The 18,896-nt window shown below is 34.2% G+C and overlaps 1 protein-coding gene across 1 annotated transcript in view; it reads right to left on the reverse strand.

Moving 5' to 3' along the window:
* Window positions 1–7,610, reverse strand: part of LOC110095912 (E4 SUMO-protein ligase PIAL2) — an 82,513-nt gene extending 74,903 nt beyond the window's left edge. Inside the window, exons 1-2 of the mRNA XM_020821630.2 lie at window positions 7,319–7,610; window positions 3,973–4,045 (exon numbers count right to left, since the gene is read on the reverse strand). Coding sequence (XP_020677289.1) covers window positions 3,973–4,045; window positions 7,319–7,554 — 309 coding nt within the window. The 5' untranslated portion in view covers window positions 7,555–7,610. The remainder of the gene's footprint in view (window positions 1–3,972; window positions 4,046–7,318) is intronic.
* Window positions 7,611–18,896: the final 11,286 nt, after the last annotated feature.

Here is an 18,896-nt window from a genome sequence, read left to right on the forward strand (position 1 = left end):
TGGCCCGGGACTACATAACCATTATATCTTGATCGGATCCATCATCCATACCCCCACCATCTGCTTTAAGTATAAGATTGTGAAATTTAAATTTTATATGTCAAATTTTCAAACCCCTAAGCCCATGCTGCTACTATATGCCAGATAATGTGTATCTCTATATATCAGATTGACGAATTGTCGTAATCGAAAGTTCTCTCTCGTTATCGGGAGGGGTAATTAATTATAGGGGCTTGCGCCTATAGGAAACCAGAACTCATATTATAAAGTCCTCGCGAAACGTAGTGTCTTATCTACCAACACAATCTGCCTCCCAAAAAATTTACCCTGGAACTTAATCCTTTAAAACTTCCCCAAAAAGCAGCGGGGAGGTTGGGCCAAATTTTCAGAGCCCACAACGAAATGAAGAAAACGACTTTTGTATGTCCTCGCCTGCCTGAGAAAATAAAGAATATGACAAAAATGAACCTTCAATCGCTTGTTCGCCTCGTCCCTTCGAAATAAACTCCTTCGACGAAGCAAGATCATTCGACCTCACCTCCTCGCATGTATACGCTCCTTCCGTCTCATATGCTCGCATTTTGCTCCTTAGACGAAGACGAAGCAGACGACGAAGATGCACGCTCCTTTGACCTTCCCTGATCGCATACCACCCTCCTTCGACATCGCCTTCTCGCGTAAACAAACATACAGAAAACCTAACCTCGCTCTCTGCTCGCGAAAATGAAATACTTCGAACTCAAATACAAAGTGATATGGATTTAATTTTTTTTCAATATTTAATAGGATGCGCGTATTCCTTTTCATTTAAATATTATTTTAGTATGATATATTTTGTCGTATTTGACATGTGTCTGAGCCATATCGAGTGCATGTTCGTGTCCCATATGTGTTTGATATTGCATACATTCTTAAATAGGTGTATCGGTGCATCATAAAACCCAAATCAAACACTTAAAACATATTTTAAAACTTTGAGATATTAATTGAATAATCAAATGGTCTCCAAATCTTTCATGCAAATAATTAAATTGAGCATCTCGATGAAACAAATCTAATGAGCTCAAAATCATTAAACTTTTAGGTCATTAAGATAATTAAATGCTAAATAAATGATCTACGATCAAAAAATTCAATAAATTATCATATTTAGTATTATTACATTTTTATCAAATTTACCAAAATACCACTAAAACATAATAAATGAACTCTCAATCTCTATAAAAACTATAAATAAATTCTCAATCTCTATATGAACGGGGGAACTTGAATTTGGATGGAGTTTGCAGATCTGAAGAACTCTAGCTGATGTAGAACCACATGCATAATAAAATGTATAAACTTTGAAATTACATGTTTTGTGACGGAACAATAACAGTTATTCAACTTTGTACGGATTAAACAATAGATTGAAAACAATAAAGCAATGATTAGGCATAGGTAACTGATTACAAGACAAAATATGGAGCACAAAATAATCAAAGTAAATTCAACTTTGCTTAGCGTGGGGGTTTCAAATAAATCCCTCGATTAACAATAAGACTAGTCACTATTAAGATCTCTCACACATACTCATCATAACGGCTAAGCGGAGAAGCTTTCATAACTTTTAATGATGTCACGATCGAGGAGAAGTTAGAAGGAAAAAGGGTCAGAAGAGAGTTCACCTTCATTAAGTTTCTAATCTTGATGTGGAACTTCATTAAGCTCTTGAACTTGTGCTCCGATGTTCTTCAAGATCGAGGCGATGTTAATCTGTGGTTTTCTTTGGAACAAACACTCCTTGTCGTCGTTAAAGGGTTACAATGCTCGAGGAGTTTGAATGTAGTTTTTCAAGAAAGGAGGATTTACTTCTTCCTCATTAGCTGAATTTGGATCCAAGGGGAAGGAGGAGGGGGGGAGCCGGCGGCTATGAGAGAAAAAAGGGGGGAAGGGGTTGGCGGCTACGAGAAGAATGAGCAAGACGATGTGGTGAATGAGTCGAACCACGAGCCCGGACGCTTCATGCGGCTGATGGGTAGTACATTGCCCTCACCTAGGGACTTCAACTCTCACAAGAAGCTCTCAAAACACAAAGTGTAGAATTTTCTTTTCATAATCATCATCCTCCAAAGAGGAGGGAGCTATAAATAGCCAAAATACAATAATAACTCTAAAGACGAAAGTGCCCCCTAGAGACACATGAGCCTACTCCCTCAAGTGAGGGTAAAAACGAAAAAAATGTATAAATAAATCAAATACAAATAATAACTCAAAAATAAAGTGGTCGAATCATGGTCGTAGATCTTCGGCCTATTCTCTGATAAACTTTCCACTGTTGGATGTCATCATCACTAGCTATACTTGACATTTGACGCCGACGATCACAAACAGCCACCACCATTGTCTGACTGCCATTATCGAACAATCATCACCAAACTATCATCATCCAACCACCATTACCTGACCATTATTGTCCAACTACCCCCATCACTAGGCTACTATTGTCCTTACCTAACCGGCATCATCCAACTATTGTCATCTTACCTCAATTACTTCTCCCACAATCTTAACTACAACTACAAGAGACCAAGCAAGTACTCTCAAAATCCTTTCTTCTACAATTGTGGAGAAGAGCGGGCTTTTATAATTTCAAGTACATACTTGATTATTTCAATTGGGCCGGGTCCCGTAAATTTTTCCTTTCTGAGTATTCCAAGTAAAACACTGGTGTCTCCTATAATTTCTTTTTTATTTGTGTGTGTACTGCTAGTGCAAAGCTAGGACATAAAAGTATAAAACATAATCTTATCATCACCAATTTTCTAGCATGCAACAACCCATAATCTATAATTGTTTTGGAATTCCAAAAGATGACAAGCTCACTCTTCACTTGACGTAGTCTTTGTGGGCTCCCTTTTATAATTAGATTTTATTACAAGGACCTATTTTTCTTTTCATTATTTTGTAGTTGTAGTTTGTCATTAGGCGTGTATAAGCTTGATTAATAGGGCAAGCCTATTTATTCCCACTTGCCTTCAGATAGAAATCAGTTTTGGAGAGGCAGTAGTGAGAGGCATTCATAGTGGAGTTCGGGACTCTGCCAGTCGAAGCCCCACTTCTTGGCTCTATTTTGATGGACACCTAATATGGATAGGCTGCATGCTAAAAAATATCCTAAATGATAAAAGGACCAAAATGGTCCCTCTACTCTCTGTGAGGGACCAAAATGGTCCTCAACTCTTTTGAGAAACAAATTAGGGCCCTCAACTCCTTAAAAAGGGGCATTTTTTTGTCATAACATCATATTTTGGGGTTAATGGTGTTAAATCTAGAGATATTTTAGTCATTTTTAATTAAATTATTTATTGAATGTAATTTTCAAGTAAAAGTAATTTAAAAAAAAATCATTAAACATTTCTTTGATAAAAAAATTTATAAATAATTCTAGAATTCTAGTTTTAATTCAAAAATTATTAATAATTCTAGTTTTAATTTAGGATCATTATAGACTAGAATTATTAATAATTTTTTTATTCAAGAAAGGTTTAATATTTTTTAAAATATTATTACTTTAAAATTATATTTAATAAATAATTTAATTAAAAAATAATCAAAATATCTTTTAATTTAACACCATTAACCCTAAAATTTGATATTATGACCAAAAATGCCCCTTGTTAAGGAGTTGAGGGATCATTTTTTCCCTCAGGAAGAGTTAAGAGATCATTTTGATCATTTTCTCTATCCTAAACAAGCAAGCAATGGCATGAATTGTTCAAAGAAAAGGTCCCGTATTAATCAGCATTAGTACAAATAGAAGTTTCTATTTTCTTTTGAGATTTAAAACCATAAGCAGCAATAAGTTCGCATTATTTGCAGTCGATCTTACTTTCTGCAATTTTACACTAAACTATCAACCTAGGGCTGGAATAAAACAGGTTTTCAAACAAACTTCTTTTATACAGCTAAAGCATATGTAATCAAGAGTACCTTTTTTATTAGTGGAGGCAAGCGAAGAGCAATTCCAGGAATATCATTAAGTGTGAGCGAACAATCAATAGCTCTGTGAATGCAATGTCAGATGTTATTGAATACGGATAACCAACAAAGAAAAAAATTATTCACAGAGGGAAAGACATAAATTATATGGTGAAGTAAACAGATGGACAATAGCATTATATTTTAAATCTAGACAACAAAACATAGGTTTGAAAAAAAATTGTTAAAGCAACTTCTAGCGACAAACTTCAAATTCTAATCACCTCACTACACTAAAATAATATTTGCTGCAACAGAATTTTATCATAGCATCACTAACATCTCTAAGGTGTCATTAACCTTCTCATACACCAAAAATCTTCAATACCCAAAGTTAAACAGCATATCAAATGTTACCTATAAGTGCAAATATCATTGATTTTACCACAAATGTAGAACATCTCAAAGCATCAGGAATGCTACAAATCCTTTAATAAATCGTTTTCTAAAATTAAAAATGCAACAATAAGCTCCAACAAGCTCAAAATATGAAATACACAGTCAGAAAGTTAGAAATTCCTCATAAAGAAGATAAAACCACAAGGCTACGTGAAAATTCAAGTTTTTTTCAGTCCTTCCGACCAGCAAAATACCTGCATATCTTTCCTTCATTGTGCACTTGCAAGAGAACAATCTATTTTAACATTAGCTAGTTCTAATGAATGAGCAATTCATTCAACACTCATATTGATACAACTAAAACAACAATAAGCCATAATCCCAATACATAAGGTCGGCTACATGAATCTTTTTTCTATATTGTGCCCTATTAAGAATCAAATTCTCATTTAAATCTAATAAAAAATAGTACTTTTAATGCTTTCTAACCCAATCTACATGTACCTTTATTAACATAGGCTAGATTTAATGCACTTACTTTCCTAACAGGGTCATCGAAAGGCTAACGCTTTATATGTTCAAACCATCTAGGATGACTCTCTCTAATCTTATCTACCCCTAGAGCAACTGCAACCTTTTTAATGTATATACTTGTTTCAGGTTCTATCTCTAAGTGTAAAGCCACTCATCCACCTTAGCATCCACATCTCTGCAACAATTAAACTTAATTTTATACTTCTCTTCTAGTGGCTAATATTTTGTGTCATAAAGTATTGTAGATCTCACCACAATCTTATAACATTCTCCCTTAAGTTTGAGGGGTGCTTTTCTATCAGACAACAGGTCTGATGCATTCCTCTACTTCAACCATCCAACTTGAATTCTACTAGTAATATCCCCACCTATTTCGCCATCGCTTTGGGAAATAGACTCAAGATATTTAAAACATGCACTCTTTTTAATGAGTTGACCACCCAATGTCATAATATCACTAGATCTATTAGCATTAAAATTACACTCCATATATTCAATTTTAGATCTACTCAAACGAAAACCTTTAGAGTTTGAAGTTGACCTCCATAATTCAAGTTTTTCAGCTCTCTCTCTAATCATCTGAACAATAAGAAATATCATCAGCAAAAAAGCATACACCAAGGTACATCCTCTAGCAAATCACTTGTACAAACATCCATGACTAAATCGGAAAGATATGGGCTTAAAGTTGATCCTTGATGTAATCCAACTAAAATTGGAAAATAGTTGGTCAAACCACCATATGTTTGAACACAAGTAGTAGCTCTTATATGTGTATCCTTAATTACTTGAATATAAGCATTATTAACTCTTTTATTTTCTAAAACTCTCCAGAGCACTTCTCTTGAAACTTTATCATACGCTTTCTCTAAATCAATAAATATATGTAGATCCTCATTACTCTCTCTATAATTCTCCATCAAACCTCACAACAAATGCATAGCCTCCATAGTTGACCTACCCGGCATGAATCCTAGTTGATTATGAGAAACATTGCTATCACGTCGTAACTGATGCTCAATTACTCTCTCCAATAATTAACTTAATTCATCTATAATTTGCACACTCTTGTGTGTCACTTTTATTCTTCAAAGTGGAAACCAACATCCTCTTCTCTACTCATTTGGCATCTTTTTTCATCTTCAAAACAATATTAAAATTTTTACTAAGCAAAAAACTGCTTTGATCTTCTAAGCATTTCCACACTTTTATTGGAATATCATCAAGTCCTACTACTTTTGCATACTTTATTTTCTTTAAAGCATACTCAACTTCATTTTTATTAATATGGTGATAATTATAAAAATAAGCATTTTTATTTATGATGTTAAAGTCACTAAAGTCAATCGTATCCTCACGACTTTCAATGACAAGCTTATCGAAATATATCAACACCGACCTTAAAAAAATTATATTAATTTCAAAGATTTCTTCAAGGGTGTTAAAATTTGTGCACGGATGATTTTCTCGTAAACGAGATCCGAAACTAACAACAGTCATTTTGACACCTCCACCCAATTGCATCAAGATAGATCAACCAAGTCATCAATTTTGAGGGAGTTCATCTCAATCGACCGTAATCTTAAAATTAGTGCATAACTTTGTTCATCCAATTCAACTCCCATAGGCACCGATCTTAGTCACATTCTTATATATCTAATCATCTAATTTAGAACTTAATCATTGATCAAATGTATCATACCTAAGGTCTTCCATCAATCCATCCATCATCATAGGACATGATGAATCTCAAAGTCCACATGACATGGCTTTCCACCCTTTGATTAATTGAAGGACAAAAATATCCTTAATTGATGGCCCTTGTAGTCCAAAACAATATTTCCAATCCATCTATCCATCCATCATACCCTCATCATGGTTCTCTCACACACAAACACACTTTCATCTTAAAGGGGCAAGTTTGTTGAATTGGTTTCAATTCTTATCCAACTTCAAGCTCTCAATAACTTGAGTAACATAGGATCTTCCTGGGATAAAATCATTTGGTTGGTTAGCTGATATTTTGTTTCAGTTGATTGTGAGATGGACAAAACATCAGGATAAACGTGATCCGTCTACACAAAATATACTTAAAGTAAAAGGTCATTTATGACGCAAAAGAAATAGTTCATACAGAATCTCCATTTCCTCGCCATTTTCCCTTCTACAAAGACCATGCAATGTAAGTATGCTCTCTTACAAATTCACTCAAAAGCAAGCATAATGAACCTAAAAATAAATAATAACATAACATGTACACGCACATGCAAAAAACAAGACATCATCGATAAAGAATACCAAATTAAGAACATGATACAGCAGCTAAGAGACAATGGAATCTAGGGTTTGCAAGATAAAATAAGCGAGTCACCATGATACAATCAACAAACAAATTTGAAGAGCGAATTGAAGTGCGGATGCGTACTTGGCAAAGGAGTAACAGAGGCGGATCACATCGGAATTCTCCATACGCGAGCCGCCGTTCAAGCATTGGGAGAGGCGATCGTAAACAGCCATGAGACGGAGCTTGTTGGCTTGCTCTGCTAATAGAAGGGGGCCTACCGGAACGGAAGCCGACGTCGACGAGCCTATGGCGGCTGCCGCCGCCGCATTAGCAGCCGCCATCGCAGTGACCGCGGAGTAAGGAACAGAAGTAGCCATGGTCTATCCCCCTGTGTCCTTCAGAAGACGGGATCACGGAACGCTTCGGAGGGCAAATAAGTTTGGCGAACTTTATATATTTATTTGCTTCTATATATAATATTAAAAATATCTAAAAAAATTTTAAAAATAGCACTCGTGTCAAAATCCCTAACCCTATCACCATGACGTCAAACCCAGTAGGCTGCAAACCTTTGACGAACTACTCGTTGTTCGGTTCAATTAAAGCTCGTTTGTGATCGTTTAACAAACTAAACAAATAAATTTGAACAACATTTTAAATACTCGATCTTTAAATAAACAAGCTTGAATACTACTGTGTTCAGTTCATTTATGTTCACGAACAACATTATTTGAAGCTTGTGAACAAGCTCGACATTAAGCTCGATTCATGTTCGATTCAGAGCTCGTGAATAAATTCGATAAAAATTTGATTAATATTTAGTTATAAAATTAATAAATATACATAATATAAATATTTTAAATTTATTATAACATAATGAATTTGTTCATGAACACGTGACATTTTACTTTTATCCATATTTGCTAGATTATTTATTTAAGATGTTCATGAACAAATTTAAGATTTGTTTGTTCAATAGATTGTTTGCTAAATATGTTCACGAAAATAGCTCGTTAATGTTTGTTTTTTTAAAGATCGATAAGCACTAAATGAACCGAGCATAAATCAAACATGAACACAAACAATAAAGCTCGAATCAAACATGAACCGAACTTGAACAAGGTAATAATAAACGAATTGAAACATGAACACTCACATACTCGACTCAGCTCGGTTCGTTTGCAGCCCTAAAACTTATCACTCTTTGATGACAATATTGTGATTGCTTGTTACATGTTTTGCTCACAATAGCTCTTAGAAAATTGCATCATATATCTCCCGAAATTAGTTCACGCGGAATTCGAAAGGAAATAATTATTCATACTTTGAGTATATACACTGTGTACAAATAGTGTGTACAAAAAGTTAATACATATTGTGTATAAATTTGTACACGTCTGGATTCCACATTATATACCTTAGGTATGATAAAGTTAATACATATTGTATATCAATTCACATATCCATACAGTTTTTCCCATCTGAATTTCGCACTAAATAATTTCTCTCTTCACTCACTTTATTTGATATCCCTCTATTTTGCCCTCTATTTTGCCCTCTATTTTGCTTATATAAGCTCTTAGAGAAAATCATCAACAAGCCCACTCAAAATGAGTAGCTCTCTATGATTCTAATAGCATGCAATGAAGACAAGGAAGTCCATGTTTAAAATAACAAAACATGTACACACACATACATTTTTTTAGTTATATAAATCTAAATATAATAACAAAACATGTACACGCACGCATTTTTTTTTAGTTATATAAATCTTAATATATAGTTTTGATCCATGCTTATAGAAGGAATAAAGCAGTAGGAGAACCCTAACTTTTGAAAATTTAAATGAACAAGCTTTGAACACTATGTTTAGTACTCGTCCTTGTTTGTTTCGAATTTAGGGTTTGACCATAAAAAATAAAGCGAGGTGCAAAGCATTCCTTAAATAAGGATCAAATCTTATGAATATGGTTTAAATCATGTTTGAATGTGATTTGAACAACGACCGAGTAAGGTAGGAGCTAATTCTTCACCACCGAATATTGTTTTGCATGCATAAATAAACATAATCATTTATAACGAATTAATAGAGGCATATTAACATTTAGTTTTCTTCCTTCCACAAGTATCCCTATTTTTACCTTTGCATCAGTCTCTTCTAACAAATACCAATCCACATGATCATATTTATGCATATGGGAATATGAAAATTGGAGATATAAAAGTTATGTATTGATACAATGTTATTGATTGCTTCAATTTAATTTATTTAAGAATTGTTAATTGATACAATACATGTTATATGTATTAGTTTTTTGTTTTATTTTATATTATAATGCTTGTCGTTGTAATGATTTAGGCTTCGTTTGGGACAGCTTTTTTGCTACTTTCTTAAATGACTTTCTAATACAAAAATTTTTTGAACTAAAAATTTCTATACTAAAAAACTGTTTTAGAAAGTATTAAGAAAGCTGTCCCAAATGAAGCCTTAATGTTTATGTGAAACTCCAAACCCTATTCAAACTCGGTACAAAAAAAAAATAAATCTTGTTCAAATTCTTTCAGTATAATATTGGAATCATATTCGAACTCCATTCGAAACATGTTCAAGCACTATTTGAATCATATTTGAATAAGTACAACAAATCAAACTACGATATAATAAAGTGCAATCACAATAATTATATCACAACAAAATATAACTTTGATACACTAAAGTATAGTCATAATAATTATAATACAGCATAATATAACAATTTTATTAATTTTATGATTATAATCTTTCACTTTTGAAATTATAACAGTAATTCATATTTTTAACATAAGGATTTTCTTAGTGTGAATAGAGGTCTAAGAGTTAGTATCCAATCAAAATTTTATTTTATGAATGTACATAAGTATATCCATCATGCACTAAATATATAAAAGGGTTAGAACACTACAGGAAAATCGTCCATTACAGGAAAATTTTCCGACATCTTTCCGGTGGATTTCATGATGGATTACGATGAAACATTTATGACTGATTTTCAAGCAGATTTTTTGTCAGATTTTAATAATTTCTGAAATTTTTATATATTCGTAATTTAATTAATTAATAATTTTATAGCTCATTTTAATTAACTGTGAATTTAATAACTTAGTTTACTTAATTATTACTTTAATAACTTATCTAAATTATTAATTATTACTTTAATATTTTAATTTAATTTATTCTTAAATAATTAAAATAAGTTATTACATTACTAATTAATTAATTATTAATTTTATAACTTATTTTAATTATATATTTATTTAATAGCTTATTTTAATTATTTATTAATTTTAATATTTTACTTTATTTTATTTTAATTTTTAGCATTAGCAATATTATTTAAATATAAAACAAAAAGTTTTATATCTTCAATTAGAATTAATAAATTGTATCTAAAAAATCTTCATGCAGCATGCATATATCAGTGAGAATATTTTTAAATGATAAGTCACAATATTTGAGCATAAGACTCCTCCAAATACTATTTTCATTTCCTTATTTATTTTTTTTAATTATTTGATTTTCTCTCTTATTATTATTATTTTTCTTTGATTCATTTTATTTTTCAATTATTTTGAATAAGGAACAAACACTCTTTAATTTTTAAAAATGATTTAAAAAATCAAACTATTAATTTTAATTAGATTTTATTTATTTTATTATAAAAAATGATTTCAAACTTTTTTAATGTATTACAATAAAATTTTATGTGTACTCACCTTTTTTATTTATCAATTAAATGCATCTATTATTTATGTTATTCCGTGTGGACTTAAAAATACATTTTCTTCTAGTTAAAATTTAAAAAAAAGGATTAAATCTATATAGCCAAATAAAGTTAATTAGTTCAAAAATCTGACAAAAATAAATAGTTTTGTTCTATTTATAAAAAAATACAATATATTGGATTTAGTAAAACAAGTTGTATTTGGATTATCCCGATTTGTGGGACGAAATCCGCCATTTGTAATCTACGAAAACACTAGTGGAAATTTGCAACTGGGCAAGGCCCCGTGGTTTTTCCCATTTTTGGGTTTTCCACGTAAAAACTCTTGGTGTTCACTCCTTTCTGTTTGTGTGTTAAACTTACGTGCAACGCTCGGACGCGAATTTACAAACTCTACCGCCGCGTATTTTCTAACACGCAACAGATGTATAATTAAATTATTATATTTTTTCCTAAATTTCTAAAACTAATCCTTAATTATTGTCCTTAAATGTATTTAAGTTGTATGGGTTTGTAATCAAGAGTCTCTCTAACCCTTAACAAATATACAACCAACCATACCATGAAAATAAACAAAAAGGATGTGACCTAAATCTAAGTACATGGAAAGGGGAAACTTCCCCCATACTTAATTTAACCCATAACCCGAGTATTGGGAATCCACTTATGAACAAGTCCGATCCCCACATCAATGCTATCATAGTATTATGATTAAGGAAATACATACCACAATACTCAATAATTAGACTCAAATGCACAACATGGAATGCCTAAGGAATGATTAAGTACACTAAGAAGAGAGATTTACATGCAATCACACTAAATTTAAATTGAATAAGCTCAGCTTAAAACTTTCACTTGAATGTTTGATTGAATCGGATCAATCCAAAATTAACTCATAAAGAATTTTCAAAAGTTAAATTTAAACACAACTCATGCTAACATGAAATCAAATAACTATTAAAATATAGGTTAAAGAAATTCTGGAAAATTCACTGAAGATCAAACATATTTTGAAAATAATTCTTGCAAAACTTCAAAATATTTGAATTTATATTTAAAGAAATATTAATTAAAAACCCAAATATCAAATATATAAAATTATTTAATATTTATAAAATATTTTTTTCTCAATTTTAATTTTAAATGAAGGAGGATTTAATTCTGAGAAAAATGAATATTTATTTGTGATTTTTGGATAAAATATAATTTTATATGAATTTTAAAACTTATGTTAATTAAAATCATTTTAAATTAATTTAATTACTTAATATTAACATAAAATGGTGATAGTGGAGATGGCAACGACGGACCACGCGGCATTCAGCTTGTTGGATCGATATCGTGGTAATGGAGAAGCCACGGACAAGCATCATAGTGGCTATATCAAAACCTCGGTAACAAAGAGGGTATTAATGACCAATGATTGCACCACGATAATCATTGGCCATTAATGTGGGACGAGGTGACTCGACCGCGCACATCACTTATCTAAGTCAGCACTAGATCAGGGCCATTCATCCGTGCGCGATTTGGATGAGCGGTCTAGATCTAGCTAGACGAAAGACAGAACTGCAGAATCAAATATATGGTTTGATCAAATTGTTAAATGGCTAGATCAGAACCATTAATCGTGTGATCAATGGTCTGAAAATTGTACAAATTCATGTATGCTACCATTAACCCTAGGATTTGGAAAAAGCACTTCATTCTCTAAAAATATTCAATCAAATCGAAAAAAATTTTAAACAGAGTTGCCATTCTTGAAGAGAAATAGTGGGTATGTGTTTGTTTGGGTTAAAATATACTTTTCTAAAAACTATTTTAACTCAAGTTTAGGAAGCTAGGGTGGAGATTTTATCAAGATTTATTGGAAGGATTTCAATGTTTTGGGACCTGTTGAGCTTGTGGACTTTCATCATATTATAATAGTTAAAGTGTAAATGAGCATGTATTAGAATTGCACAATTTTCTCTAACGATAGGTAGCAGAAAATCTTACTAGACAAAAATGCACATTTTCAAAAAATAACCAAATTACTAAGGAATGTGTAAAATAATATTTTAAAATTTTTATCATACCACAACACTATTTTTAGAGTCCAAATAAATTTCTATTAAATAAAAACCCCATAAATTTCAAAAACTTCAATTATAAAATTTATAAAAAGTTCCCAAAATATTTGTAATTTCAATCTTTATAATCAATAAAAAGTTACACAATGAAAATTTTACTAGTGTAAAATTATATACATTTTTTGCTAACAAAAATAGAAATTTGATCAGAAAAAAAGATAAAAAATTTGTATTTTGAAAATTAAGATATGTGTAATGTGACCTATCTCTATCTGAACAACTTTTTGAATTGGGCCAACGGCTAAAATGACTTGGAAGTAGCTAAAAAATCATCTTCTTACACTCCAAATCCTTTTCTTACGGCTTTTCCAATCAGATCAGAACAGATCAATCAATATACTGAATATGCATCTGTCACACAATGTGCTACCCTTATCCTAAAATCTTAGGATGATAAGAAATGTGCATATCTAGCATTTAAAAACTTGGCACATCACATGGATCCGTAAAACCAAATGAGACTCGGCCCAACGAACCCTCTACCTTGAAATATATGTTAGTTCATGTAGGAGATGATTTAGGGGAAATCTATTATATATTTGTGATTTAACCCCCATTATACCTAGTTAACTACCAATTCACTAAAAACTTATTGTATAACTCCTCCACATAACCAATATTTCCATTGCATTCTAGCATGGATCTAAACTTGTGATTTATTATGATACTAACTTTAGGATTAAGGCACTACTACCCGTTGCATGCCAAAATAATTACGATGGTGGAGGGATAGAGATTTTAATATTCTAGCTTTGTATGTTTATATAACACACACATAGATAAAGAGAGGAGTAGAAGAATCATAAGTTTCACCGTGTTGTCTTACATGAAAAATCTAAAGGGAAAATCACGAGGCATGACCCCATTGAAATTATTCCATTAGCATTCGTAATTGATTTCAAATAATATCCTTCCTTGAGGGAAGACATTGATATAATGCAAATAATATATTAAGTGGATGATATTATAAGAGCTCTTTGTCTGGTATCCAACATAAATGAAGTTGAGAGTCATAGTTAATGTAAAGAGTGATGGTTTATATCAACAGTTTTAGTGATGATGAGTGATGAAGCCCATAAGCCTAAGAGTAGCTAAGTGATAATAACAAAAATATTATAAGTTGGAAGTCCAAAGTCAACATGCAATGGAGGTTGGAGGATCATTGTCATGCCTCGAGATCTAAAATAAAAGAATTTCATTTCTTTTCTTCTTTATTATCATTTTATTTCCAATTCTTTAACAACCATATTCATTGATAACTAATTGCATTCAAGAAAAGATAAATAATGATAAATAAAATTACATTTCTGTTTCAAAATATAAAGTCCAAAATCATATATATATAATATCCACTTCAGGCTACGAAAATACATATAAAATTAGAGAACTGAAAATAGAACTAAATTAATTTCACTATCTAGTCTCTTGCCGCATGTTCTTTACCTTTACCTAAAATCATATAAAACTACGTAATGAGTATATAATATGATAACACTTAAGTAAAATAATCTAAACTCTTAAACATTTAGGAACCTTTTGGTGTAATAGTTAAAATTTTATTAAGAAATTTTATAGTTAAGCATAATCATATCAGAGAAATCTTGAGATGGGTGACCTCCTGAGAAGTTATACTAATTGGATAAAATTATGAGACCCTTAGACTAAAGCAGACAATATCCATATAGCTAAAAGTTTGGCATGCTACAAATGGTATCATAGTAATACAACAACGAGAAGATGGGAACTAAGGGTTCATTTGGGAAGGTGTCACTGCTGCTTTACTTTATAAAAAAATTTGAGGCACATATCTGCTTTCTGAGACCTATCGCTGCCTCCTGTGGTTTGTTGTGTTCCACAATTTTGAAGGTAAAAAATGATGTAAATCCCCACGTGAAAATATTTGCGACCTTGATGCAGTGCATGATAGTGCAGAAGGGTCGCGAGACATCTTATGCACCTCTAACGGTTTCTGACAGCCACAGCCATGATGCCTTACTCATTTTAGTTACCACGTTATCACTAGTTTTTAGTGTTGCCTATTTCAATTACAGTAATTTTAATTTTTAATATTCCATACGGTAGAAATAGCCGGATACGGCGAGAGGAGGGGACATTGATCATTTTGATATTTTATCTACAGAGTTTAGAATACAGCCACCTGAATATACATGTTTCTGGCTAACTCCGGCGTTGGGTTTGTTTTGTGCTTGCTCTGTTTCTTTTTACTTGCAGGTGTCCGAGACCTTGCGTGGATTGCTGATCACAACAGGTTGGTATCAGAGCCTTGCTTGGAAAGGGAATGGCAGACCGCGGCAAATAACCCATCATCGATGGAGCGCGGAGTCTTGACGCGCTCTGGGAAAACCAGGAGAATATTAATCGCCGGATAGATGATCTATCGGCCGACGTACAGAAACTTACTGTGGAGATTCGCCGCGAGTTCAATCTCATTTGGGCGAGGCTACCACATCATCTACCACCACAAGCAGAACCACAGGGGGTCGGATTAATGCAGCGACGAGGCTTGGCTGGGGGCAGACAATTCCGTCACACTCTGGCAAATATGCAGGACTTCTCTGATTCTGAGGATGATTTTCAATTTCAGCAGGATACGGGTCTGTTAGAATCGGAAGATACTGAAGAACACAACCCGCAGCGCGTGAATATGCAGAGGTACCGGAGACAATTACCTCCCCAATTTCAACCCGACGAGTTCAAGGCTAAGCTTGATATTCCGTATTTTGATGGCCGTATGCATATCGAAGATTATTTAGATTGGGAAAAGGTTGTGGAAAACTTCTTTGAGTATATGGAAGTTATGCCGGATAAACAAGTGAGATATGTGGCATGTCGATAAAAAGGCGGAGCCAGTGCTTGGTGGGCACAAACTTTACAGATGAGGCAAAGAGAAGGCAAGGGTAAAGTGCGGAGCTGGAATCGCGTGAAGCAGCTAATGCGAGCTCAATTTCTACCGACAGACTACGAGCAGATCCTATACATGAGGTATCAGCATTGCACCCAAGGTGCGAGGTCCGTGAGTGACTACACAGAAGAGTTCAATAGGCTATCGGCTAGGAATAATCTTAATGAATATGCTAATCATTTGGTAGCCCGGTACATTGGTGGACTAAAAGATAGCATTCAAGATCGACTGGAATTGAAGTCCGTATGGTCTATGGATCAGGTCGTGAATCTTGCTATGAAAGTAGAAATGCAGCAGAGCAGACAATTCAAGACTTCTTACAACCGGCGCTATTGGCAGGAGCCTGTCACATCCGGCAAAGGCAGCAATCAACAGTTAAAACAACCCAAACCGCTAGACCTTCGGCTCAGACTCCAACAACCAATTACAACTCATCAGACACTCGGGGCCAACCGAAACCGAAGTTTACGGTTAAAGAAAATCCCTACGCCAAGCCTTCGACACTCAAGTGCTTCCGTTGTTTCCAACCGGGACACAAATCAAATGAGTGTCCACAGAGACAACAAGTCAATTTGGCCGAATGCGAAGACGGAGGAGAACCTACAACTGACGAATTAAACCAAAATTGTGATTCAGAGGACGTCCCTGCTGATGAAGGTGAAGCATTGGTATGTGTATTGGAGAAGTTGTTATTGGCCCCCCGACAGCATGTAAATTCCCAACGTCACTCCATTTTGAAAACTCATTGTACTATTGGCGGCAAAGCATGTGATCTTTTGATTGACAATGGGTGTACGGAAAATGTGGTTTCTAAAGCGTGCAAAGTTTAAAATTGAGTACTCTCAAGAACTCGCACCCTTATAAAATAAGCTGGGTCAAAAGGGGTATGAAAATTATGGTGTCAGAATCATGCCTGGTGACTTTTTCAATAGGCAAGCAATACGTATGTGAAGTCATGTGCGACGTCCTGGACATGGATGTATGTCATTTGATCTTGGGGAGACCATGGCAGTTTGACGTCGGGGCGATGTATGACTGCCGAGCTAACGCATATTCTTTTGAATGGAAAGGACGCCATCTCCGATTGCTACCTAGCTCAACGGATGCCCAGTCTCAACTACCTAGCCCATCTCGGCAGCCTGCTGTACAGATTCTCACTGGAGCGGGGCTACTGCACTGTTGGAAGGAACCGGCTCCTTTATTTGCTTTACTGATAACTAAACAAAACACGGAACGTCTTCCAGCTCCAATGCATGGTGAAATTCAAAAGTTGCTACAGCAATATGGTGAAATTGTTCCTGATAATCTGCTCGATGAATTGCCACCACTTAGGAGCATACAACACCAAATCGATCTAGTGCCCGGAGCCACTTTGCCTAATATGCCTCATTATAGGCTTAATCTTATGGAGCAACTCATTCTTCAAGAGATAATTGATGACTTGTTGAGACGGCAATTCATACAAACTACCATGAGCCACTGTGTTGTACCAGCGCTATTAGTGCCCAAGAAAGATGGAACGTGGCGTATGTGTGTCGACAGTCGATTCATCAATAAAATCACAGTGAAATATAGGTTTCCAGTGCCCCGTATTGAGGAACTGTTGGATAGACTCTCGGGCTCTTCTGTTTTCACCAAGCTCGATTTGCGAAGTGGGTATCATCAGATTCGCATACGCCCCGGGGATGAATGGAAGACTGCATTCAAGACACCACATGGTTTGTACGAGTGGAAGGTTATGCCCTTTGGCCTTTGTAATGCACCCTCCACCTTCATGCGGATGATGAATGAGATCTTGAAACCTTATTTAGGAAAATTCTGCATTGTTTACTTTGACGATATTCTAGTTTACAGCGACTGTTGGGAAAGCCACTTAAAACATTTGCAGATCCTCTTTGAAGTGCTTAAACAACAAAGATTATTCCTTAATCTTCCAAAATGTGAGCTAGCTGTTCCTCAGGTACATTTTCTTGGATTTGTTATTTCAATAGATAGTGTTCATATGGATCCACAGAAAATTGCTGCTGTACGTGACTGGTCGCCGCCCACATCTTTCTTTGAGATAAGGAGCTTCCATGGTATGACGAATTTTTATAAAAAATTCATCAAAGTCTTTAGCGTTGTGATGGCACCCGTGATGGATTGCTTGAAGGCCAAGTCGTTCCATTGGGGCGAGACCCAACAGCGAAGTTTTGAAGCTATCAAACAAGCATTAATTTCCGCCCCTGTTCTAGCACTCCCTAATTTCGACAAGGTGTTTACAGTAGAAACTAACGCTTCAGCTATTGGGATAGGGGCTGTGCTCTCTCAAGAAGGAAGACCAGTAGCATTTTTCAACGAAAAATTGAGTGAGGCACGACAGAAATGTGTTACAGATCTATGATTTATGATTTTGATGATAGCAAACATTCCTTATTTCTCTATGATTGCCTTATGTGCTAACGTTTCAGGTCCACACGATCAGACTGCAATCTGGAACCAGCTCAAGATTGGGTAGACTAGGTTTGTGTCAGTTTGTAATCTTTTTTCCTTTCTTGAGTCTGTTGTATTTGGTGTGGCTATAACTTGGTAGAAATTCTCTTGCTCCCTATATGATTTCTATTTTTGGTAACATCGGCCAGGATGATCGTAAGATCAGCCTGAACGATCTGTCCAAAATTAGAAACCCTAGTTAGGGCATCCTCATTAAGGCAGCCGTCAACAGATCGGCCTGGACGATAATCTCAATTCAGAAAGAATCAACCGCCATAATCAGTTTAGGAAGTCTTTGTTTTAGGAAATCGGCCCGGACGATATTATTATCGTCCAGGACGATCTAACTCAATCATGCCTAAATTGATCTAGTATCTTTGGAAAGCATTAATGATTGATTGATACGATCACATCGTCTGGGACGATTG

The sequence above is a fragment of the Dendrobium catenatum genome, unplaced genomic scaffold (genome assembly GCF_001605985.2).
Source record: "Dendrobium catenatum unplaced genomic scaffold, ASM160598v2 fragScaff_scaffold_718, whole genome shotgun sequence".
Taxonomy (NCBI): domain Eukaryota; kingdom Viridiplantae; phylum Streptophyta; class Magnoliopsida; order Asparagales; family Orchidaceae; genus Dendrobium; species Dendrobium catenatum.